Here is a 26,686-nt window from a genome sequence, read left to right as displayed (position 1 = left end):
GCAGTAAGGGTGCAGTCACACCTTCAAATGCATCCACACTCCCATTATATGCAAGAACCCCAGCGAAAGAAGGCCCCATTGAAAAGCATTGAGAGGCTGCCACTTCTTGCAGCTAATCGTGGCCAGTTACATGTAATCTCACATGCAAGTAATCAACCCCGGGCAGGTGCAGGCACCATCTATATAGCAGCACAAAAGTACCAGCCAGCAGGTCTGGAGGGTACACAGGGCTGAGGCTATTGTTGAAATATTGGCTTAATAGTCACGTTTCTCCACCCATGTTGATGGGTGCCTAAACACATTACATGATGGGTGGACCTTTGGAAAGAAGCCAACTGTTCAAAGATCTCTTTACACACCAAGTGGAAAAGGAACAAACTGTTCACGAGATATTTTCCAGCACAACACATTATGATTTACAGAAGCTGAAAACAAAGGAGGAGCAGTAGGCCGTAGCAAATATAATCACCTTGCTTCTCTGGAAGGAAGAAGCCCGATTGGTTGCCATGGACATCTGTCCATGTCAAATGCTTGCAGTTTCAAAAATATTTCCCCTCAGATAGCTCATTTATCACAAAATGAGGCATCAAACCTCTCCACTTCCCTCACGTCTTGTTTGGAGTCAGCAGTGGACATTAGTTGTAGTCATACACACTACATCCCCCCCATAGTCCATCTGAGAAATGAGCCATAGTGAGACCATGGAGAACACACAGGAAGTCAGACTCTGGACACTGGTGGTCAGACTGCAGACCTACTACAAGTTTTAGACTGAAAACCCACTGCAAGAAACCATCAGACTGAGGAAAGGTTATGCAGGACTGTTGGAAGACCACCACCCAAACATGCAGCCACTCTAATTCGAAGCTCCCATTTCCCAGGGTCTGCACAGGGCCACAAATACCATAAAGGGCGCAAGAAGCCCACAGGCCACAATTTGGGCACCAGGGATCTAGCACAACAAAGCAAGTTTATTATTATTTTTTTATTAAAAAAGGAAGGTGTACCTATACAACCAGCCCACTTATTGGCTAAATAAAGCAGACTATAGAGGAGAGTTAGACTTGTAGGCATCAGCAACTGCTCTAAAGGATCTGTGCAGATCAGCGCTGTCCTATAAAGCAGTGGTCATCAACCCTGTCTTCAAGGCCCACTAACAGGCCAGGTTTTATGTATTACCTTGGGGAGATGCAGACTAGAATACTGCAATCACTGAGCAGCAAATGATATCACCTGTGATGTATTTCAGTTATCTTGCAAACTTGGCCTATTAGTGGGCCCTGAGGACAGGGTTGATGACCACTGCTATAAAGAAGCGCCCTGGATGCCCACTCACAGAGCAAAGTTAGGTGCATTCGTGTCACTTTCAGCACCAGCTTACCATGGGGAAAGGAGTTAGTAAGGTTCTCCAACCTTCCCGACTGCAACAGGAGTTTCGGCCAACAACCTCTGCAGCTGCCTACAGACCTAAAATAGTCAAGCCCAAAATTGCTCGGTGGAACGACGCAATGTTGAATAGAAAAAAGGCTATGTTATACTTACCTGCTCTGTGCATTGGTTTTGCATAGAGCAGCCCTGATGCTCCTGTTCTGGTGTCCCCTACTGGCGCTCTCAGCTCCTCCTCCCTTCCGAGTGCCCCATATCAAGTGCTTGCTATCAGAGCAGATGTGTGGCTGCACTTCTGAGCTGGGCTGTGTGTGTCTATTGACAACCAGTGTGGTTGGCCTCACCCCTCAGTATCCGATTGATGGCAGCAGCTGGAGACACTGGCACCTGTTGCTGTCTGAGCCTGTGAGGAGAGAGACAGCAAGCAGGTCTTAGGTACAGTGCTGGCTTGAGTTTGGGCTCAGGTAAGTATTTAGGAGGGGCTGTGGGGGGGGGGGGGGGAATGTCTGAAAATGAAAGATTTTAGCTCAATTCAGAAAATGAAATAAGTTTAAAAATGTTAGCCTTTACAGCCAAACCTTTAATTTGAAGCTAAATTGGCCCAACACCTGCTTTATATATTTGTCACATGTAGCCACACAGTTTAACTCCAACATTGAAAAAAAAATTGCAGCTTCCCTTTTTACTAAATTAAAATCCTACTTAGCTTGCCCCCCTTCTATGTTAAAGAATATGTTCACCTTTTGTAACAGATTATACCCATATTCAGGGTACAACAGCCCCCACCCCCTCTGTGATCCCCATCGTGACAGCAGGCTGAGGACCCTCTCCCTGCACCTGTGGTCACAAAAAAAAAAAAAAAAAAAAAAAAAGAAGGAGGAGGTCAGGGGTGGGCGGAGAATTCTGTGAGTGGGAGAACAAGTACTGACAGCCTTGACAGCTTGTAGTTCTCAATGAGCTAGCAGGGCGCTGTTGAGCACTCTGGTAGTTCATGGATGCTTCCCATCAGTGTATCTGCCTGCCCACAGATAGTAGAAAGATACACTGACAGTCTGCATGAGCCTGATATTGCACCTGTGATCTGCTGATCACAGGTGCAATGCTTTGCAGGCAATTAGCAAATAAAAATACACTTTTTAAAATGCAAAAAGATACGCATTTATTACAAAGGTGAACTCATCCTTTGAGGGGGTTGGGGACTTGTAGTTAACCCTGGGTCTAGAGACTAGAAAAGTTAGGCAGCACAGTACCCAAGTGGTTAGCACTTCTGCCTGACAGCACTAGGGTTGTCTGAATCCCAACCACAGCGCTGCCTGCATGGAGTTTGAATGTTCCACCTATGCCTGCATGGGTACTCTGGTGTTCTTCATACATGCTGGTAGATTAATAGGCTCCTGTCTAAATTGGCCCTAGTAGTCTTCCAAGTTGCACTAACACGATTTCAAAGCCACATTCAATGTGAACGAGGGTTTAAGGGCTTGTACAGCGTGCAAGAGCACCTCGTTTAGGCATCTGCTGTAGTGTGGAGGGAGCCAATCGTAAGTTAATGAAGATGATGCAGCAGCTTTACAGACTTGCATGCACATCTGACAGGCATGTAGTGAAAGATGCGGCCAAAAAGGCAGTGTGTGCATTCAGAGCAGCACACCCATCCCTGCATGCTTGTCAAAGTCAAGTGTGTGGCAAGTCCATACAGCCACTGTCTGACCAACATAGGCTGCCTGCACACAGCTCCAGACACAAAAGTGGCTCTTGCATGTTGTACAGGCCTCTATATGAATGAGCCCCAAGAAAGAAAAACATTATGCAATTCATTCCCAAAGCTACTGATCAGCCATAGAAGGAAAAAAAAAAGGTGACTGCCTGCCAGATTACATTCACCATCCTAGAAGCAGATAACCCTCACACACTACAAACAGGTGTGTCTCCCTCAGTAAACAGAAAAGAGTTAACAGATTTCATAGTCGGATTGTGACTAATCATCCCAGGAGTGGTCAGGACAGGATGCTACATGTCTCCCTGTACTGGAACAAGGAAACGCTGCTCATCAGCCAGATGATCAAAAACGCACAGCAGTCACAAACTAGAAAACCGCACCTGAAAACTGATAAGACAGGAGACTGATGTATACAAACCTACAGAAAAATTTACAAATAAGATTCTTATTTTTAAGAGCCAATAAGTACTATGCAGCACTGTACAAGCTAGTATTTACCAGGTGCAGCAACATCGGCCATCAAAATCTGATCGGTTCAGCAAGAACCAACAGAATTTTAATCAATATGTGGTTTGGCTATCCCCACCATTTGAGAATTTCCAAATTTGGAGCAGCTGCTGATGAGACCCCTTTCACACCGAGGCGGTTTTCAGGCATTTTAGCGCTAGAAATGGCGCCTGTAAAGCGCTTGAAAACCGCCTCCTATTAATTGAGTGTGAATTTTCACACTGGGGCGGTGCACTTGCGGGAAGTTAAGAAAAAAAAGTCCTGCAAGCAGCATCTTTGAGATGGTTTGGGAGCGCTGTATTTAGCGCTCCCAAAACGCCCTCCCCATTGAAATGAATGGGCAGCGCTTCGGAAGTGCCTTAACACGGGTGCTTTTAGCCCCTTTGGGATTAAAAGCTACCCGCTAGGGGCCGAAAATCGCCACTAAACGAGCAGCGCCTTAGCATCAATGTGGCTGCAGCCCCAGTGTGAAAGGGGTCTTCGTGTATTCTGCCAGCAGCAAGCCCCACTGTCAGAATACGTCCTAGAGACTGAATTCCTCCATCCACCTTGTTTGCGTGTTAAGTTAAGTTTTATTCACCCTGATGGTAAAAAAAAAAAACCACCACAACAGTGTATGGGTATGGCCAGCTTTAGGCCATATTCACACTAGTGCAATTTATCCTGCATCTGCGGCATGCGTCACATTTGCCATGGTGCAGTGCAAAGGCATCTTTTAGTGCAGCATAGTGCTTAACACCATAGACTTCAATGGGAGAACATGAATAATGCAGGGAAAAAAAAAAAAAAAACCACCACACAAAAAAAACGTGTACATGCATTTTTTTAGCTGGGTTGTGTTTAACAATTAGTTTCCTCCTCCTACTAAAAAGGATGCAAAAAGTGCACTACAAAAACACTAGGGCCGAAACTCAACTATTTTCATAATCGATTAATCGGCCAACAAATTAGTTGGCCTGCATACAGAATGCATTATTTGTTTACATATCAGGAAATAGAATGCAGAACATATACAGCTCAGTACACCATCCATACATGTCAGCAAGTGCCTGAGAACTTGTGAATGTGTGCGGAGCAATGTTTCATGGGACATGTAGTCCTGGGCAGGACATGAATGGTTCTAAAGGCAGAAGTTTGTTTTTTTTACTTTGCTATAGGGGCACTTTATAAAAAAATACCTTGTGGCTTGCTTTTGGGGCACTCAGAAGGCAGGAGGAGCCAGAAGCGTCGGTGGGGGGCCCCAAAAGAGGAGAATCAGGACTGCTCTGTGCAAGATCTTATAGTAGCGATTATCTACTCTTTGTACTATAAAGGGCTCATTTTAGTTTTTTTTTTAACCCCATTATGACAGGTGATACAAAAAAAAAAAATATGCTGCTGCTACTAAATGTCTACGGTCTGGTTCACACCTATGAGTTTTTGGTGCTTTTTACAGAAACGCACTACAGTTCATTTAACATTGTTTCCTATGTGACACGATCACACCTATGCTTTTTTCAGCCACTGCGTATTCGGAAAGGTCAAGGACTTTTCAACACAAAACGGTGTTCTTGCTTTTTTTGGTTCAATAGACTTCAAAGGAGAAGCTGCAGAAAAGCATATAGTGCGTTGTTGCCGCGGTTTGCATTTTTTAATCTGAACAAATTGGCCAAAAGAAAGCATAAAAAACGTAAATCGGAGCAAAGTCACATGAGAAAAAAAAAAAAAAAAAAAAAAAAAAAAAAACGCGCAGCAAAAAGCACTGCAGAACCAGAAAAAAAAAGCAAACTGCATAGGTGTGAACAGAGCCTTATGCTGGCTATACATGTATCGATTTTCAGACGATGATATTCATTACGAAAAAGCTTTGTACATTAACAGAATGAAAGAAAATAGTTTAAAAATTTCTCTTGCTTTTAATATTCAGTTTTAAAATGAATGCAATTTCTGAACAAAAACCACACACACTGTCTGAAAATTCGTTTGACCAAGAAGTTTTCTATTTTGCTCCTTTGAATTTTCCCATCACGTTGGTTGAAAACGAACTTAGATTTGACCCCAACGATAAAAAAAAAAAAAAAAAAAAAAAAATCTTTTTTTTTTTTTTTTTTAAGGAAGATATTGTTTTTGTATGGCCAGCATAAATGACAGCAGGTGCAGGGAGCTTTTATCAAGCCACCTGCCTATGACATGGGAGTCTGTCATACATAATATATTACAGTTCCAGCTGAAAGCCTGCAAAACAGTCTTATATTTTTTTTTCTTTAAATAAAAAATTTGATCTCCGATTATATTTACCAGATTCACCCTCCAATAGTATATATCTCGTCTAATAGTATATACAGTACATCTCCTCTAATAGTATATACTGTATATCTCTGTGTTATTCTCAGAGTGGATTAGAGATTTTGCTCCCCAATGATAGCTGTTTATATTCATCACTGCAGATATTTAAGAATTGCCTTTTATTTTAAGCTTAACATATTAACTAAATTATACACCACACTTAAGGTTATCATCCGAATAATCGTAACAATCAGTCAACTAATCGATTATGAAAAAAATTGGTTAGTTGCAGCCCTAAAAAACACATAATTATGCAGCCGCTCCAGTGTGAACATAATTAAGCATCAGATATTCCATACAGAAGAGCCTTACCTGGAAAAGCGTTCCATGATCGCAGAATTCTTTGGCTTCACAAGGGATAGCTCCTTCGCTGTCACTCTGACAGACTGGGAGGCCCACTGGCCCCTTTTAAACCGCGAGTCCATCTTCTGCAACCTGCGGAGGAAAATGGTAAATATTAATCTCAGGCAGCACAAGCCAACAAAATACAAAAGGCAAAACCCTCTGCTGACTGCTGTTCCGGCAAGTTATTTGAAGAAGAAGAAAAAAAAAAAAAAAAAAAACAGGCCTAGCACAGTCTTGCATAATACACTGCCAGCATAAGAAGGGTGAGGCCAACAATCACTTACTATTCCACTTCAGGATTCCAATACAAGTCAGGTCTGCCCAGCACTGACATATCCTCACACCTGCATGTCACGGCAGACTAAAATCTAACAACAATGATAGGGACCATTTATGTACCTCTAAGGAAAGGGGGAAGTGGAGCCTTAATGCAAGCCATAGTTGGAGCAATTTTCTTTCCTGCAACCATAGGTTGCAGAAAAAAAAAAAAAAAAAAAAAAAAAAAAACACCTCACTCCCCCATTATTCTGGGATTACTGCTAACAGCTAGAATAGCCACTGACAATCGCATGTAAAATTTGACAATCTGGTTGTACACAAGATTGATCAATTTGGGTACATGTTCAGCCTGCCCTTACCTGTTTGAAATCTCGGCCAGTTCCTGCTGAACCAGCCAAGATTTGAACAGTCTATGGCAGTGATGGTGAACCTTGGCACCCCAGATGTTTTGGAACTAAATTTCCCATGATGCTCAACTACACTGCAGAGTGCTTGAGCATCATGGGAAATGTAGTTCCAAAACATCTGGGGTGACAAGGTTCACCATCACTGGTCTATGGCCAGCTTTACAACCTGTTCTCTCCAGAACTAAACTTAGGGGAGACTTGACATTAAACTGTTACTAAACCCACAACAGTAAAATCAGTCTGTATATGCAGTGAAGCATGCTTGTTATACAAACTATGGAACCTAGGGGGTTAAAAAAGGCAGTTTGATCCTGTCTTCCCTGATCCTACCCTTCTTACACTGTTCCCAATCCATCTGCTGAAAATATAGAGCCTTTGGAGTCACACTGCACATGCTCAGTTTGGTGTGTATTGCTAGAGTTTTTTTTTTTTTTACTTGGGAGGGTGCTTGTGATCAGCCCAGGGCCAAATCAGCATTGTCCAGAGAGTCAGGGGTCCTACAGCCTCATAGGACAGCCAGAGTAGCATGGAAACCCCTCCTACAAGCTTTAACCAGACACTGATAGAAGTCACAAGACTGCTCTAACTGCTGATGAGAAAGGGGATTTACCAGTTTAGAGTTACTAAAATAAATGCATTTCCATGTTGTGTACTGTGGGAGACAAGATATAGTGAATGTAGGGTCCTGGGTTTAGAAACACTAAGCATGCCCCATCAATCATTCCTCCCTAGAAGCAGACAGCCTGTCAGCTTCTTCCTGCCACCTGGGCTACCTAAAGCCAAATTCCAGGTACGGATTTTTAGCAAGTCACTAGTCTAAATTAGACCCAAGCATGAATTTTGCATACCTGTGGGATGACTATGGAAGGTGGAAATTACTGTAGTAGACTTTGCTACTACAGTACAGGCCATCTTCTGGGCCCCAGACGCCATTCACAGAACACCCCGCATTTCTCAACTAATGCAAAGTGTTCTTTGATTGGATTAAGTGGAGACCTGCCTATCACAGAACACTTTGCATACATAAAGGGAAAATGCAAGGCATTCTGTGAATGGTGCCCTTACTGAGCGGGCAACCTCTCACTCTGGCATGGGACTCAGAAGATAGTGGAGACCTCTGCCGGGATCCCACAAGTATAGCATGTGTATCCTTGCATTGATCCGGCTTGGACCAAAGTAACTGCTGCAAGATACATACCTGGAATTCAGCTTTAAAATAGTATGGCCAAAGCGTTTTGGATCCTACTCCTAGAAATTACAGAAATGCAGTTTGTTCTTCACTCCTGTGTCCCATTTTCAGGCGACAGCAGGCTGAAGTCATGTCAGTTGACGTCACTCAGCCGGTTGAGGCACTGGATCAACCCAAACTTTACAGTCAGGATCCTCACAAATGCATGGACCAGCAACTGGCATACTGAGCCAGCCGCTCCAACCCCTGGCACTCCAGTGAGCTCTGGTGGGGCAGAGCAGAGAGCCAGTGACAGTCACGGCTCTCCACATGGAGGAGAATTGAGCAATTAGCAGTCTTTGATTGCTCAGTGCAGAGGTGGCAGGGGACAGATTCAGTATCCGATATCTGCATTAATACTGAATCTACCTAGGGGTAGCGTTCTGCAGGGGAATCTGATCATGGAAGACTATTTTTACCTACAATATGATGGCCTTAATTTCATAAACCTAGAATGACCTTTCCATCATTTATAGCCTCGGCATGGCCCCTTGTAAAATGTGTGTATATATTTTTAAACATTTAGTTCTCGATTTCTTTGAGTTTTGGATGTGGCACGGTGATGGCCTTGGATTTTAATAGTCTAGTTTAAGGGTTTTTTTTTTTGTTTTTTTGTTTTTTTAATTAATTCACCTTTTTACCTGATAATCTGGCAGCAACAGCACTGCCACCCAAGTATTTGGACTAAAAACACCCCCCTCCTTCCCTATTAAACAAGGTGTTCTGTACTGCATAAAAGATAATTGGGAAAACTGAAAACATTGTTTGAGATTTTAGTTAAGTGCAAATGAAGTTAAAGTGGAACTTTAGTCAAAAAACTTCAGAAGTCCAGCCTGAGCTTTTTAGGCTGAGCTTCTCCTATGGTTCAAAAGAGTGCAATTTGTTTTGCACTCCTGTGATCCGTTTTCAGCAAAGTGTGGTCTGAAGTCCGCTCTCTGTTGACGTCACTGGAATCAGTCCAGGCACCGGGTCATCACGACTTAGGAAGTCTGGATCCACCAGGTGCCTAGACTGATAGTGGCTCACTGAGGCTGAAACACCTGACAGTCACTCCCTGCCCCCTCCACAGCTCAGCGCTCCAGTGAGCATGGAGGAACAGAGGAGAGCTGCTGATTGACAGTCAGCAACTCTCCGCTCAGGGAGCTGGGAGAACTGCTGAGCCATCGGCGGTGCTCAGTGGCTCGGTTCTCAGTGAAGAGGTGGCAGGGGACAGATACAGCATCGGTATGATGCTGCATCCACCCAAGTATGAATCTACATAACAAAAAACAACAACCACCAACAACCACCAACAACCACCAACAACCACCAACAACCACCAACAAAAAAACAACACACTTTTTTTAAAGTCTGCTAGATCACTTCAGGCTGGTCCCTTTAGCAAGTATAGCTATGTTTAACATCACCCTGCACAAGCTCAGTTCTCCATTTTTAGGCACTGCCACAGTTGGAGGCCAATCTGCTGACAGCCTTAAAGTGGAATTAAACCCTCCTATCTTTACAACCACAGAAGCTGCTTCTGTTTGATCTGCAACTGCCATAGTGCTGCACATGTGATCAGTTTGGACACCAGACACTGACCGTTTGGTTGAGGACACAAATCAAGTCAAACTTTGAAACTGGTAATTATTATACTTATATATTATATAGCACCGTCAATTTATGCAGCGCTTTACATATACATTGTACATTCACATCAGTCCCTACCCTCAAGGAGCTTACAATCCAAGGTCCCTAACTCACATTCATATACTAGGGCCAATTTAGACGGAAGCCAATTAACCTACCAGCATGTCTTTTGAGTGTGGGAGGAAACTGGAGTACCCGGAGGAAACCCACGCAGGCACAGGGAGAACATGCAAACTCCAGGCAGGTAGTGTCGTGGTTGGGATTTGAACCTGCGACCCTTTTTCCTAGGCGAGAGTGATACCCACTACACCACTGTGCTGCTTTATGATTTACAGCTGGGGCTTCAGCAAAATGGCAGCCTCCAGCAAGAACAGCAGCAATGCTAGAGGCAATTTACAGCACACACCAATTTTGGGGGCACAGTTAATGCAGAATGCATGTTCCTTGCTAAAGAACTTTTTTTAATCAAGTTATGGGGAAAGTGCCACTTTAAAGACAACAAGCATTTTCTGAACTTGCAGAAGTTAAAAAAAAAAAAAAAAAAAAACCCAAAAGAAACCAAAATCATATTCAAGGTACTGGTAAGAGGCAATATATTGACATTTATGTCTTGCATTTAGAGATCTGCCCAACACAGGTATGAAAATACTCCATGGAATCATCAACGCCCTGAAGGTAAAGGCCCAACAGCCTCATGATGCAGTTCTGTCACATTTTACATTCTTGTAACCAGAGGCATTATTATATAATATTGTCAAACAAGTTGATTACAAGACCTGAAGATTGCACGACAAAATATACAGAAGACAAGTGACTACCAAATAAAGCTAGCCATACACGCATAGATTAAAGTAGTTGTAAATCCTGTTACACCACTTGTACCTACAAGGAAGCCTCATTATAGGTACTGTGAATATCTCCTGAACTTGCAGTTTAGGAATTATTCAGTATATAAGCTGCTGCCGACGTCATCGACACATGCAAAACTGAAGAGATAGTCCGATGGTGCAGTTTCTTCAGGACCCGTGTGGTGACCGGTGGCTCCCACGCGCATGCAGGGGAGTGACCTCATCGCAGCTCCGGCCAATCACAGTGCTGGAGCCACGAACCCGGAAGTAATTCCAGTGGGATAGGTCGGCCATGTACTCGAAGTGCCGAAGAATATTTTTCTCCGTGCCGACGCCGTTTCAGGCCATCGTTCTGAAGCAAGCATTTCATAATGCGATGCACACTAGGTCATTATGCCTTGTCTTGCAGGGGGTTTTTTTGGGTGGAGGTTTACAACCTCTTTAAATAGAGCGATTGGAGTATCTACTGCCAACCATGGTATTCACACAGCCACAACATGCTGCCTGAAAAGCCAAACAACTGCATCTGACAGGATGCAGCAATTTTCCACCTGGCTCCTTCATTTTTATGGCAAGTTTGCCAACAGGGCCACCCCACATCTCCAAATGCAAGCCATGAAGAGGCGGCCTAAAAGGACCTTTCCTATTCCTTCTCCGTGACACCTTGTTCACAGGAAAGCTCCAGACCTTACACCTTGTAATAGCTCTCAAATATTGACAGAAACACCCTACAAAAAAAAAAAAACTTGTTTTCACATGGTGAGATATTGGTCATAATTTGATTAACAAATCAATCAATGCCAAGCCTAGACACACCCGAAGAAACTCCCATACAGCAAAGTGACATCCTCCGGCAATTAGAAGAAATCAGGGCAGTAGAAGTAAAAGGCTTCAACCACTTAACACAGCACTATTGTACAGAGATCTGTGACATGACAGGAAAATGATTATACGCCAATTAGGTAAAAGGGTCTCGATCAATTAATGAGGAAAACCTACATAGGGGCCAACGAGCAAAAAAAACAAAAGCAGAACAAACTGCAACCTGTAAGCCAGACAAACCTGTCACACCCCAGTGACCACAAAATGCTCTTCTCATGATTGCTGCCCTCATTCCAACAGCATTTGTCATCTCTACACATGTACACATTAACTCTATGCTGTACTGCCCCAGGGGACATCACAACAGTCACACCACAATGGGCCAAGAAGCTGAAAAATAACGCCGATATTTAGGTCTCACACATACTGGATTTTTTTTTTTTTTTAACCGCTGCTGTTTTTGGCTTCAGGCATTTTTTGACAGAGGTCTTTCCTGTCTGGGGAAAAATCCCAGAACTAGTGGGTTTTAGGCCCATTTCACACCTGTGCAACCTGAAAGAGATACAACTTGAAGCAAGGCCTGTGAAACCTTGAGGTCTATGGACCTCAAGTGGCATCAAAGTCACACCAAAGTAGTGCAGGGACTACTTTAAAGAGGAAGTAAACCCTCAGCAAAAAAAAAAAAAAAAAAAAAAAAATGAAAAAACATAAAACCCTGCAAGACAAAGGCATAATTAGCTAGTATGCATAGCATACTAGCTAATTATGAATTACGGTACTTACCTCAGATCGAAGCCCCCCGCATAGGCCCACGTCTCCCCCTACGACATGTTGTCCCAGAGTGACTTCCGGGTATCGCGACTCCAGCGCTGTAATTATCTGGAGCCACAATGACGTCACTCTACGTGGGAATGGCACAGTACAACTGAAGCAATGGCATATAGCGCCATTGCTTCAGTTGTCTTAAGTGTGCATGTGCCGCATGACGTCGGCAAATACAGGGATGTCTCCTAAACCATGCAGGTTTAGGAGATATCCTTGTTAGCTACAGGTAAGCCTTATTATAGGCTTACCTGTAACAAAGTTGTAAACAAGGGTTTACAACCACTTTAAATAGTCAAGAACCGGGTCATTTTTGCGATACGGCACTGCGTCACTTTAAAGCGACGCTGTACCCAAACAAAATTTGTCTTTTTTTTCCCCCACAAATAGAGCTTTCTTTCGGTGGCATTTGATCACCTCTGCGGTTTTTATTTTTTGCGCTACAAAAAAAAAAAAAAATCTGACAATTTTGAAAAAACGTATTGTAGTATTTATCAGTTTGGGCTGATATGTATGCTACATGTTTCTGGTTAAAAAAAAAAAAAAAAAAAATTTGCAATACGTGTATATTGAAAATTATCGTGTCTACAAACTATGGGATAGATTTAGGGACTTTTAGGGCTGTTACTGATTAAAATTTTCGTGTTCGATTAATCGCACATACAGATCCAACTACTTTTAGCTGATTTAGCACCGTTGTTATGGCAACGACCAAAGCCGGACATAGCGGGGCATGGCTAGGACGTCACCGTGCCCATAATCGCAGCCTCACATTGCCCATAATCGCAGCCTCACTGTAGTCAGTGCCTGGATTACACAGTCTGCTGGCATCTCCCGCCGTGTGTCCCGGAGCTGAGTGTGAAAACTTTGGCCGCACAGTGAGAAAAGTCCCGCCCTCCTCCTAGATCAGGTCGTGTGATAGACAGAACACTGAGTCTATAACACGAGCTGATCTAGAAGGAGGGCGGAGCGCTGCAGCCACAGCTTGGCCCAAAGCGGCCCCAGGGCAGGCAGCCCACTGATCAAAAAAATTAAAGATTAATCGAGGAATTAATCTTTAATTTCCACAGCCCTATTTTTACTAGTAAGGTTGGTGCTCTGCGATTTTTAGGAGGACTGCGACATTGCGGCAGACAAATCTGACCCCAAATAACACTTTTTGGGGACCAGTGACATTAGTACATTAATCAGAGCTATACAAATGCACTGATCAATGTAAAAAGGACACTGGCAGGGAAGGGGTTAACTGTTCTCTCAGCATGGTCTAACCGTAGGGAGGGATGGGCTCACTGGGACATGACAGATCACTGTTCCCGATCACTGGAAACAGCTGACATGTCTCCCTGTCAGAATGGGGATCCGCCTTGTTTACAAAGGCAGATCCCCATTTTTGCCTCTGTACTAGGCGATCGCAGGCCGCCGGCAGACATGGAGTCCACCCGAACCGCAGGCACGCTCCCGCATCATGCACGAGCCACCGTACAGCGACTGGTCAGCAAGTGGTTAAGGTCACACAGATATGAACAGTACTCATAGGAAATCATGGGGGTATGACTTGTCATGCGACATCGCAGGACAAGTCGCACAAGTGTGAAAGGGGCCTTAAGAGGAGTTTTCAGCCTGAAAAACGCAGCTATTTGGTGTTCATCAGCGTTTGAGTCAAAAGCTTTTGTGGAAGTATAGTTTTGCCAAAGCTACAAACAAACAAAAAACTGAAATAACCTACTGCAAAAACACTACAAAACTCATTCTACAGCTACCGGTATTTATAAGGTCCAGTGTGCATGAGGCCTTAAAAAGTAATAAAATAGTAGCAAGCCAAATTCTGTAAGATTAAGTCTATAAAACAAATAACCATTTGATTTGTTTATTCCTCCTTTTCAGCTCGGCTGTGAGAATGGAGAACCCGAGTGTAAAGGACACATTACAAAGGCCGATTCAGCAGCCAGGAAGGCATGTTCAGCCAGAGAAAGGGCACTCTGTAGAGGGAATTAGAAAAAGGGAACAAAACTCAACAGAATCAAAATAAAAGTAAGCAAGTATCAGCTTACCCAATAGATACGGATCAGTAAAAAAAAAAAAAAAAAAAAAAAAAATAAAAAAGAACTACAAAGTGATCACACACACAAACTACAAACAAAGTAACATTTATATGCACAGAATATTCACATACCAAAACCTAGGCCAGCCACAGACGTTAAAGTGATTGTAAAGGGTTTTTTGCATCCAATAAAAAAAAAAAAAGATTTGCCAAGGATATTTTTTTTTAAAGGCTCCATGCACACTAGAGCTAAAAAAGATGCTGGATAAAAATTGCTGGTAATAGCTCTTTGTAGTTGCATTTAAGAAGCATTCGATTAGCATTTTTTGCAGTAAAAGAAAAGAAAAAAAAAAGCCCAAAACGCCATTAGCAGCATTTGAGCATTCCTTCTGGAAAAAAGCTCCAAGAAACTCTACAAAAACTATTTTTTTTCTGTTCCTAGAGATGCTGAAGCTCAAAAAAAAAAAAAGCTATAAACTTAAAGTAGTAAAAAAAATAAATAAATGGACACACAGAACACCATTTAGCCTCTAGGAACAGAAAAAAAAATGCAGCTTCTAGGAGCTTAAAGCACCACTAGACTCAATAAAAAAAAAAAAAAAAAAAAAAAAAGAAGAATTTATATACTTACCTGTTTCTATCGCACAGAGTCCCTCACTAGCATTAGTTGCTCCTTCTTAGAAGTGTCCCCTTGGTGGCCTCTCCTCCCAAAAATACGTCATCCTATCCCTGCCTGATGATACAGAGGACTCAGTACATTAAGTCATTGACCTGGAACAAGTATGCAGATTAGACTTAGGCCTCATGTACACTGGGTGTCAAAAATGCCACAATTAATGGAGCGCGACTTTCTGCCTCTAAACAGCCTTCCATGTTAGAGAAGTACAACCAAAGCTCATTTGGCTGTACTTCCGCTGTGGATCTGACTTCCTGTGAGCAGGGAGCTGCGAGAACCGAGCAATGAGCGGCGTTTGATCGCTCGGTTCTCAGTGTTAGAGCCAGCAGGGGGGACAGATGCAGCATCAGACCAATGCCACATTCACCTAGGCAAGTACGATTGAGACAAAAATAAAAAATCCCATACTTTTAGAGCGTTATAAAATATATATTTTACAAACGTGTTATACTTGCCTGTTCTGTGTAATGATTTTGCACAAAGCAGCCCAGAGCCTCCTCTTCTTGGGTCCCCTGCCAGCGCTCTGGGCCCCTCCCCCTCGTCAAGTGCCCCCCATAGTGAGCTGCTTGCTCACTCCTGACCAGCTCAGTGTACATAAGATGGAGCTGGTGTTCTAACGAGAAATGCCCCCACCATGGAAAATGCCTCTGATGGGTCTGCGCATGCGCAGTAACAAACATCACTCCAGCTGATATGTTGATCAGCTGGCGTGACTTCAACACAGTGCATGCGCACATTGGAGGCATTATCCAACGCTATGCAAACAGCGGAGGGAGAACATACTTGTTAGATTCTGCCTCACCATTTGCGGGGCGGGTTTTGCCTGTATTGAACGGTGGGTTCATTGTGATAAAATGCGTGTTTTGGCTGTGTGTAAGGGCAGGTTAAAAAAAAAAAAAAAAACGCACCCACAACCCATTCCGCAATAGCGAGGCAGAATCCGACTATTACATTGTCCCTCAGCGCTTAGATCGTCAAATAATGCCTCCAACGATCTGCGCATGCACTGCGTTGACGTTACACCAGCTGATCAACATATCAGCTGGAGTGACATTTGTTATTGTGCATGCCCATCGGCGGCTGGTGTTCTATTTCTCAATAGAACACCAGCTTAGCCCGTCTGCCGCTCCTGCCTGTGATTGACAGCAGGAGCCAATGGCTCCTGCATCCTAGCCAATGAGGAGCAAGAGACCCGGGAAAGCCTTGGCTCTCATGCACATCGCTGGATGAAGATTGGGCTTGGGGGGGGGGGGGGGGAGCTGCACATTGAAAGGTTTTTTGTAGGGATGCACCGAATGGGTCTTTTGGTGCTGAAACCGATACTGCAAATAAATCTTCTTTGGTCCAGAAACCGATACTGAAAGTGACTGTTTTTAAAAATATTTTTGTACAGGAGATGGCCAGAGACTGGGGACGCGGCACAGGAGATGGCCAGAGACTGGGGACGCGGCACAGGAGATGGCCAGAGACTGGGCGCAGCCCCCATTTCCGGCAAGATTTCCTTTCCGGCCGCTGAAAATTCGGTGCATCACTAGTTTTTTACCTTCATGCATGACAGTAAACAAACTTCAGTCTTAACCACGTTAAAGTGCTTGTAAACCCTGTCACACCACTTGTACCTTCAGGTAAGCCTATAATAGAGTATACCTGTAGGTACTGGAAATATCTCCTAAACCTGCTTGGTTTAGGAGATATTTACCATATACGCTTGCACCAACGTCATCGGCACATGCACATTGAAGAAATGTCTAGCCCCTGCCATTTCTTCAGCGGCCGTGCCCAGCAGCTCCCATGTGCATGTGTGGGAGTGACATTATTGCGGCTCCGACCATTCACAAAACGAAGCCCAAAAATCTGGAAATAACTCCGGGAGACATGTCGCCAGTCACAACGGTGTACGGGGACCCCTGCAACAACTTCGATTTAAGGCAAGTATTTCATAATGAGCTAGTATGCGATGTATACAAGGTTTACAGTGATCTGGTTGACATCATAATGTAAAAGTGTGAGCACAGACCAGCAAGGGACAGACTTGGACAGTTCAGTACAATGGTGCCAAATGTGAGAACTTGCTTATTAGACAGCATAAGATAAGACCTCAATCATCCATAGATCAATATTTATGGGAAAACGCTCTTCAAATATTTGGCTTGGTACCACATTCTCCATACTAAATGGTAACCACACATGCTTTGACTTTACGATGTGCAATTCAATTAAAACAATCGAATAACCATAATTCCCCTTCTGATCAATTTAGACCAGATACAATCAAACGGAGTTTAATTGGCCAGGAGGAATCATGTTTGGCATTGATTAGCAGCACTGAGATACTCTGTTCACGAATACAATTGTACTACATCCAGATTAGGAGACTGAATGGTGGAAACAAATGTGATTGATAAGAGATGATCGGAATTTACAATCATAACTCGAATCCCACTTGTGTGACCTCGTTGAAATGGGTTGTAGACTATAAGGTATTCTTTTGAAAGATCGATCAGAAAAAAAAATATTACTGAACCACGTATGTCCACCATTACACCATAGAAAACGTGTTGATAAAATTTCATCAATTTATTATCCTTTCTGATGGTCACACACTTCCTTCATATAATAAAGTACCCCCGGGATAATGCACTAGGCTGGTACGCCCCCTCTGTTCTTTTGCACTCAGGGGCGGACTGACCATTCGGGCACTGCCCGAGGGCCCTATGCCACTAAGGGCCCCCATCAGGGTTGCCAGCCTCAATAAAACCAGGGACAGTATGTAAAAATCTGTGTTTTAAAAAAATCCCAAGATCATAGCTGCCCCACCTCTCCAGTACCTTTTCAGAGTGTGTGTGTGTAATCTCCTATTGCCCGGGGGCCCCATAATCTCCTATTTAGCAGGGGCCCCATGAGTTGTCAGTCCGCCCCTGTTTGCGCTGGTATACCCCAGTCATTAGAGGGCAACAAGGCCTGGCTCATCCCTTTTTTTTTTTTTTAAAGGGGGCATGTGCAAATTGACCCTCGCCCGCTACATTTATGCGCAGGAGCCATTATTCCATACGTGGACCATACACACTGTATTATCCAACCAATATGCTGTGTGATCAGGATGATCAAATCTGACATCGATTGCCTGTCCACAACTTTTCTCCTGATCAGTTTAGATCAAATTCAAGCAACAGTCAATTGACCAGGGCGTAAAATGTTTGTGAATGAATCAGCACTCCGGATTTGGCCATACATGCCACGGCATTTTGATTGGATTAGGATATTGGACGGTGGAAACCGAGACACGACTGAACCTATGTTTGTATCTGCCAACTATTAATGGAAATCAGCTTCCTTCCCCCAGGTGTGTAATATCAACAGATCACATTATTGTCCACGAGTTCTTCCTATCCGATAGAGTGATAGACTAGAATAGAAGACTTAATCGTGAATCGGCAGCAATAAAATGCCGTCATCTTCCTCATGGTACAGACGCCATTACACCTTATCCTGCAGAACAGACTGACAGATCCCCATTACACAGCAGATTATAGCGATAACAGGTGCAGGAGAGGAGTACATGATCAGGTTACCTGTCCTAAAGAAAAGACGGGGCTGGCTAGAACTGGATGGAGGAGGATTACCAAGGCCATGGAGGAAGACAGGATCATAAAATGTATTAATCTGGGTGTACTTTGATCCCAGGATACTTTGTTCCTGTATATACAAGTGGGGGGGATAGGGGACAATGATAGGGGGAGGGGGGAGGGGGGAGGGGGGGGGGGAGAGGAGAGGGGACAATGATAGGGGGGGGGAGAGGAGAGGGGGCAATGATAGGGGGGGGGGGGAGAGGAGAGGGGACAATGATAGGGGGAGGGGGAGAGGAGAGGGGACAATGATAGGGGGAGGGGGGAGAGGAGAGGGGACAATGATAGGGGGAGGGGGAGAGGAGAGGGGACAATGATAGGGGGAGGGGGGGGGAGAGAGGGGACAATGATATGGGGGGGGGGGGGACGACGACAATGATACAGGGGGGGGGGGGGAGATGGGAAAATGATATGGGGGGGGACGACAATGATACCGGGGGGGGGGGGGGAAGAGATGGGAGACAATGACACAGGGGTGGGGGAACAATGACAATGATAGGGGGGGGAACATTAGTGACCTGGAGTACTCAGATGGGGAGAGGTGATACCGGATCATTTTATTCGTCTATGAAATAGGATTCCAGGAATACCGATAAGACAAGATATCCTTTATTCAAAAGGATATCATTCCACTGAGAAATGGCTTCAATAAAACGGAAGATGGATATTATATAAAAAAATAAAAACAAAATAATAATTCTTAAAAGAGCAATTAAAGAATAAAATAGAAAAAAAAATTACTTTTTTTAATATATATATATATTTATTTTATTTTTTTTTATTAATTTATTTATATTATTATATATCAAAAGATATTTAAGAAAAAGGTCACCAGCATGTCAAAGCATGGAGAGCTGGAAGATTACTGATCAATACAAGAAGATCGGGGGGGGGGGGGTGCATTCTGTAATCCATCCAGAGATCCCATGGAGAATTGGGAGGGGGGCACTATGAGAATCAATCTGGCAGTGTATGGGCAGCTCTGCCGATCAGAGGTGTGCAGTTCTCTCCCCCCCCCCCATACTGACAGATGGATCGGAGTGATCAGACAGGTGTGGGGAGGAATTTGCTGTGAACAGGAGAAGCTCCATCTGCAATCCATGTCCCATGCAATGTAATCCTAGTCCATGCAGAACTACAAGTCCCACCAGCCCGCACAGGCCGCGGTCCCCCCCCCCCGCACTCACCGTAGTCTCACTCCTCCCGCTGGATTCCTCTCCGAGCTCTGATCTCCCCGCACCTGCCGCACAACTCAGCACCTGTGCTGCCCCGCCCACACTGCACACGTCACCGCTCTCGGGGAGCGCCTTATATAAAGGTGTGGGAGGAGGGGGGGCGGAGGAGCGCCACCTACAGGAGGAGAGTGCTGAAGGGCCGGACTCGTCATCACAGGGGGAGGGAGAGGAGACGTGTCCGGGGACACTGGAGGGGGGGTGGAGGGGGGATTACTGAGACACACAGAGGTCACAGCAAGAGCTGCCTCTATCAGCCTCATCTGAAATAGCAGCTGGTGTGCTGGGATGGCGGGGATGGAGATCTCTATGGGGGTGTCAGTGCTGATTGTCATCCTTCTCCTTATATCACCGACCTGGGGGCAGAATGAGAAGATCACACCCTGCAGGAGGAGAAGAGACCCAGCCGGGCACAGCTCAGGAGGGACAACTGCAGCCAGGGTTGCCAACCTCCTGTAGCATTTTTTTGCTGACAAAACATGGGGATTTTACTGGGGATCACATTTTTTACTGACAACCTGAGAAAATACAGAACTCCTATTGAAAACTAACAAGTGAATATGTGAACAGTATAAACATGATATGGAAACACTGACAATATCTATAACAAAGTAATTTGCTTGATTTACACTTGAAAAGTCAACACAGCATGAAATGATCAGCCCCTGATATTTACTGCCACTTGTAAAAAAAACACTGGTTTTTACTAACTGTCAGTAAATTTACTGGCGGTTGGCAACCCTGACAGCAGGATCAGGATGACAGCCTAAAGATCAGGATGACAGGATCAGGATGACAGCCTAAAGATCAGGATGACAGGATCAGGATGGCAAACACAAGGTGACAGCTGCTGGATAGGGATATCAACCTAATAATAAGGATGTCAGCTGCAGGATCAAGATGACAGCCTAGAGACCAGGATGACAGATTCCGGATTGTAGCTTCAGGATGATAGCCTAGGGATCAAGATGACAGCATCAGGATGATAGCCTAAGGATCAGGATGAGAGGATCAGGATGATAGCCTAAGGATTACGATGACAGCCGAAGAAGCAGGATGACAGGATCAGCATGGTAGCCTAAGGATCAAGATGACAGGATCAGGATGACAGGATCAGGATGATAGCTTAAGGGCCAGGATGATAGGATCAGGATGGTAGCCTAAGGATTAGGATGACAGGATCAGGATTACAGATCAGGATGGTAACCTAAGGATCAGTATGAATGGTTCAGGATGGTTGTCTAGGGATCAGGATGACAACCTAAGGATCAAGGTGACAGGATCAGGATTACAGATTCCTGATGGTAACCTCAGGATGGCAGCCTAAGGATTAGGATGAATGTTTCAGGATGGTAACCTAAGGATCAGGATGACAGCCTAAGAATCAGGATGGTGGCCTCAGAATAAGAATGGTAGTCTCAAGATGAAAATGGAAACCTCAACATCAGGATGACAGCCTTGGGATAAGAATAGTGGTTGTAGGATCAGGATGACAGCCTTGGGATAAGAATAGTGGTTGTAGGATCAGGATGACAGCCTTGGGATAAGAATAGTGGTTGTAGGATCAGGATGACAGCCTTGGGATAAGGATAGTGGTTGTAGGATCAGGATGACAGCCTTGGGATAAGGATAGTGGTTGTAGGATCAGGATGACAGCCTTGGGATAAGAATAGCGGTTGTAGGATCAGGATGACAGCCCCAGGCTCTACACTTTTAGAGGATGATGAGTAAAGCAATATCATCTTCCATATTTCTTCATCATCACAGGTTCCCTTTAAATGAGAACAATCTATAGACTGTTACTGGTTAATGAGAAAGCTCATTGTGAGAGATATTTTGTAATCTCCATAGATGATCTATAATAAAGTATCACTTGTGTTATTGAATGATGGATACATGTGTTTGGTAATGAACATCCTTTCTCTTCCTCCATGGTCTGGACTGAATTGCACATTATACATACCGGTGGCCATAGACAGGCAGACATGTGACTGAGGATGATGGACAGACATATACAGGATATTTTTTCAACCTCTGAAGAACACACGCTGTACTCAGATCGTTTATCAGTGGAAGTGATTGGATTTACAAGAAGATATTCCAACAATAATAATGAATACATAGGAGCAGATTTATAAAGAGAGGAATGTGACTTTCACCAAACATTCCCCAATGATGAATTCATCACTGGGGTTTAGTACACATGGACCCGGAAGACCCACCTAAAGGGTCAGTTCACCTTTATGTGAAAACTGCCTGTGCAGGTACAGGGCTACTGTGGATAAAAACAAACTGTGCAGCTCTGATCAAAGTTGGATAATGCCCTTTGCTTTAGGAGTAGGCCAGGGATGGCAGACCTTGGCACCCCAGATGTTTTGGAACTACATTTTACACTACATGATGCTCATGCACTCTGCAGTGTAGTTGAGCATCATGGGAAATGTAGTTCCAAAACATCTGTGGTGCCAAGGTCTGCCATCACTGGTGTAGGCCATTGACATACCTCCTGAAGCCTGGCTAAAAAAACTCCCAGACAAGGCATCATCCCATCCTGCCTTGTTGCTAAGACGTTGCATTAACCACTAGAGATCCGCGCTATAGCCGAATGACGGCTACACCGCGGACCTGCTTTGCCGGGACGACGTCCATTGACGTCGTCCCGTACACGAGCGGCCTGCGTGCCCCTTGCAGGGCTCATGCAGCGCTCTCTGTGATCAGCGTGTCTATGAGAATCGGCTGATCACAGATCGGAGAAAGGGGTCGATCCTGATCCCTTACCACATGATCAGCTGTCAGCCAATGACAGCTGATCATGTGACATCAACAGAGCCGGTAATTGGCAATTTTTTCTCCTCGCGCTGCCAGCGTGAGGAGGAAAAAAAAAATGACGATCACCAGCGGCCGTGAGAGGGACATCAGTCCCGATCATGGCGAGCGCCACCAGATCCTCTGTGCCCTCTGCCAGTGCCACCTAGCAATAGGCAGCAGTGCCCCCTACCAGTGCCCACCAGCGCCACCCATCAGTGCCCACAATGCCAGCCATCAGTGCCCACAGTGCCACCTATCAGTACCCACAATCAGTGCCTCAACAACAGTGCTGCACATCAGTGCCACCTATCAGTGCCCATCAGTGTCACCTACCAGTGCCCATCAGTGCTGCCCATCAGTGCCACCTATCAGTGGTACCCATCAGTGCCACCCATCCGTGCCACCCATCAGGGCCCATCGGTGGCCATCAGTGCCGCCTTATCTGTGCCCATCAGTGCCACCTTATATGTGCCCATCAGTGCCGCCTTATCTTTGCCTATCAGTGCGGGCCTTAACTGTACCTATCAGTGCCACCTTAACTGTGCCTATCAGTGCCGCCTTAAATGTGCCTATCCATGCCCACCAGTGCAGCCTATCAGTGCCCACCTGTGCCGCCTCATCAGCGCATATCAATGAAGGAGAAAAATGACCTGTTTGCAAAATTTTATAACAAACTATGAAACATGATTTTTTTTTTTTTTTTTTAATTTTCCATCTTTTTTTGTTTGTTTAGCAAAAAATAAAAATCCCAGCTGTGATTAAATACCACCAAAAGAAAGCTCTATTTGTGGGGAAAAAATGATAAAAATTTCATTTGGGTACAGTGTTGTATGACCGCGCAATTGTCATTCAAAGTGCGTCAGTGCTGAAAGTTGAAATATGGTCTGGGCAGGAGGGGGGTTTAAGTGCCCAGTAAGCAAGTGGTTAAAAACCACTAAACCACAATAAAAATGTGAGATCTGAACAAGGCCTTACAGTGCATACTGCTTCTTCACCTGGGTGACTTCTTTCATTTGCAGGGTCCCCTGGGGCCACCCTTTCCTGTGTGCTAGAAGGTTGGAAAACAGGGGGACATGCTGATATTGCCTGAGCAGCCCAAGATTACTACATAAAAAAAGACATGATGGATGCATGTACACATCCCTTCTCATCCACATCAGTGCCTGACCTCACAAATGTGCTTCTGGAAGAATGGTCAATCATTCCCACATAGACACATTCCTAAACCTTGTGGACAGCCTTCCAAGAAGAGTTGAAGCTGTTATAGCCGCAAAGGGTGGGCCAACTCAATATTATACCCTACAGACTAAGACTGGAATGCCAATGACCACTTGCCTAACTTCTTCTGCCCAGGCCATCTTCTGCCCAGGCCATTTTTCAGCTTTCATCGCTGTCGCACTTTGAATGACAATTGCGCGGTCATTCTACACTGTACCCAAACACATTTTTTTTATCATTTTCTTCACACAAATAGAGATTTCTTTTGGTGGTATTTAATCACTGCTGGGTTTTTTATTTCTTACTAAAAAAAAAAAAGACCAAAAATTTTGAAAAAAAATTTTTTTTTGCTTAGTTTCTGTCAGTAAATTTTGTAAATAAGTATTTTTTCTCTTTCACTGATGTGCGCTGCTGAGGCGGCACTAATGGGCACTGATAGGCTGAACTGGTGGGCATTGATGAGGTGGTTCTTATGGGCACTGATGAGGAGGCACTAATATGCTGCACTTATGGGCACTGATAGGTGGCACTGATATGTGGCACTGATGAGCACTGATAGGCAGCACTGATGGGCACTAATAGGCAGCACTGGTGGGCACTGATAGCCGGCATGGATAGGCGCTACTGATGGGCATTGATGGGTGACACTGATGGGCATTGATCGACAGCAGTGATGGGCATTGATGGGCAGCACTGATAGCCAGCACTGACTGGCATCGCTAATGGGCACTGATTGGTGGCACTTGTGGGCACTGATTGCTGCCACTGGTTGGCACTGATTGGTGACACAGTTGACGCTAATTGTAATTGATTACATCCCTAGATGTCCCCCATGAGGAGATGCCGCTGACCGGTTCTCCTCGCCACACACTCTGTCAGTGTGAAGCGAGGAGCGACAATTACCGGCATCTTCGTGTTTACATGTGACCAGCTGTGATTGGACACAGCCGATCACATGGTTAAAGAGCCACAGATGTGGCTCTTTACAGAGATCGGGGTCTAGTACAGACCCCGATCTTTACAGAAATTGGTTGCTAGGACACAGCGCGGCCGCGATCGGCGTGCTGAATGACCCCATGGGTTCGCGAGAGCACCTGTTCTGGGACGCTGTCCCAGAACGAGAGGCGCATCGCCTTGCCATCATTTGACGGTGGGCGGGCGGCAAGCAGTTAAAGTTCATGTGCGTGTAAAGACAGGTGTCCCAATACTTTTGACAATATAGTGCACATTCACTACTTAATGGTGCTGTAATCTATTTTTCATGAAATTGTTTCTTACTGTGTTTATCTGTTTCCTTGTAACGTCCTCCATGAGCTCTCGAACCTCTCCTTTTCTCTCTCATTTCCGTTTGTTTGGAATTGAGCAGTTCATTTTAGTTGCGATCATGTGCACTACTCTATGCCCACTACACAGAACATAGCCCATCATCCCTGGTCCATCTCAGGAATGAAGCAGGATAGGGTGGCTACAATGCGAACACTGGGGGACCATGGAGAACGATCATAGCCACCCTCTAACAGGAAATCGACTCACAGCAGGAAAAAAAAAGGAATTAGGAGACTTTTTTCTGTTTTTGAACTAGGGTTCAGTCAATTTAGGCATGGGGGTGGATCCATGTTGGTTTGGGACTATGGTGGATATAGCATAACAGAGAATGCCATAAACAATCAGAGCATGATGAATGCAGCATGTTATAAAAATAATATTGGAGGAAAATAGATTTGAATGCATTTTGCAACCCCTGTCAGGGTTTATACTTGTGTCCCATTGGGGAGATTTCCTTTATTTCCTGCCCCTGACACACAACAGAGAGAATCTCGGAAAAGTGAGAAAAATCCCCTCTATTCCTGTTATGCACAACTCAAATCTTCCTTAAATTTCAGTCCTGGTAACAGTGTTCACCTGGACCCACAGAGAGGGTGAATCTCCCCAATGGAGACACAGACAGTGATAAAAACCTGACAGAGGTTCCAATTCTTTTAATTATCCAAAATTGAAAAAAAATGGCTCTAGTTACACTTTAAGAACTTTATAATATCGCTTAGTGTGTAATAGAATTCAGAATAACAGTTTTATTGTGACCATGCGTATAGCAATCATTCATTTAGGCCAGCCTCTCTCAACCTTTTTAACTCAGAGAAGCCCTTGAAATAATATTCTGGTCTCCGGGAACCCCAGCTCATAAAGACTGTGGGGTTGATTTACTAAATCTGGAGAGGGCCAAATCTGGTGCAACTGTGCATGGTAGCCAATCAACTCAGCTTGTTCAGTTAAAGCAGACCTTCACCCTCCCGAAGACGATCCCACCTCTCCACCCCTCCTCATTTCCTCTGCTGGAATAGGGCATCGTTTTTTTGTTTTTCTTTTCCTTTTGTTTAGATCTTTTTTTTTAATATTAAGTCCGCCCCGTTTCCCCATCCATTAGGCGAATAACATGCAAACTGTCGGTTGTGCCTCCCAGGATATGTACGTCACGTGTACCAGGAGGCATAGTCTTCCATTCAAGAACAGGAGGAGAGGCCTGCCCACTGAACCCAGAAAAGCTGGCAGGCCTCTCAATGACATCAGGGAAAACATGGCAGCGTAGGATGGATCTGTGGCTGGGCATGAGATGATCTCAGTGGGTCAATGCTGGATCCACTAGATGGGTGAGTATCTGAAATGTCCAGATATCCCCATCAGGTAAGTGAAACAAAAATGGGGAGGTCGAACAGAGTTCCTCTTTAAGCTTTGACAATAAAACCTGGAAACTGATTGGTTTCTATGCTGA

The 26,686-nt window shown here is 44.5% G+C and overlaps 1 protein-coding gene across 1 annotated transcript in view; it reads right to left on the bottom strand.

Moving 5' to 3' along the window:
* Nucleotides 1-15,342, bottom strand: part of LOC141127050 (LIM domain and actin-binding protein 1-like) — a 74,695-nt gene extending 59,353 nt beyond the window's left edge. The window contains 2 exon segments of the mRNA XM_073613186.1: nt 6,248-6,370; nt 14,988-15,342. Coding sequence (XP_073469287.1) covers nt 6,248-6,360 — 113 coding nt within the window. The 5' untranslated portion in view covers nt 6,361-6,370; nt 14,988-15,342.
* Nucleotides 15,343-26,686: the final 11,344 nt, after the last annotated feature.

Source organism: Aquarana catesbeiana, linkage group LG02 (genome assembly GCF_042186555.1).
Source record: "Aquarana catesbeiana isolate 2022-GZ linkage group LG02, ASM4218655v1, whole genome shotgun sequence".
NCBI classification, from domain to species: domain Eukaryota; kingdom Metazoa; phylum Chordata; class Amphibia; order Anura; family Ranidae; genus Aquarana; species Aquarana catesbeiana.
This window is presented reverse-complemented; position numbering and strand designations above follow the sequence as displayed.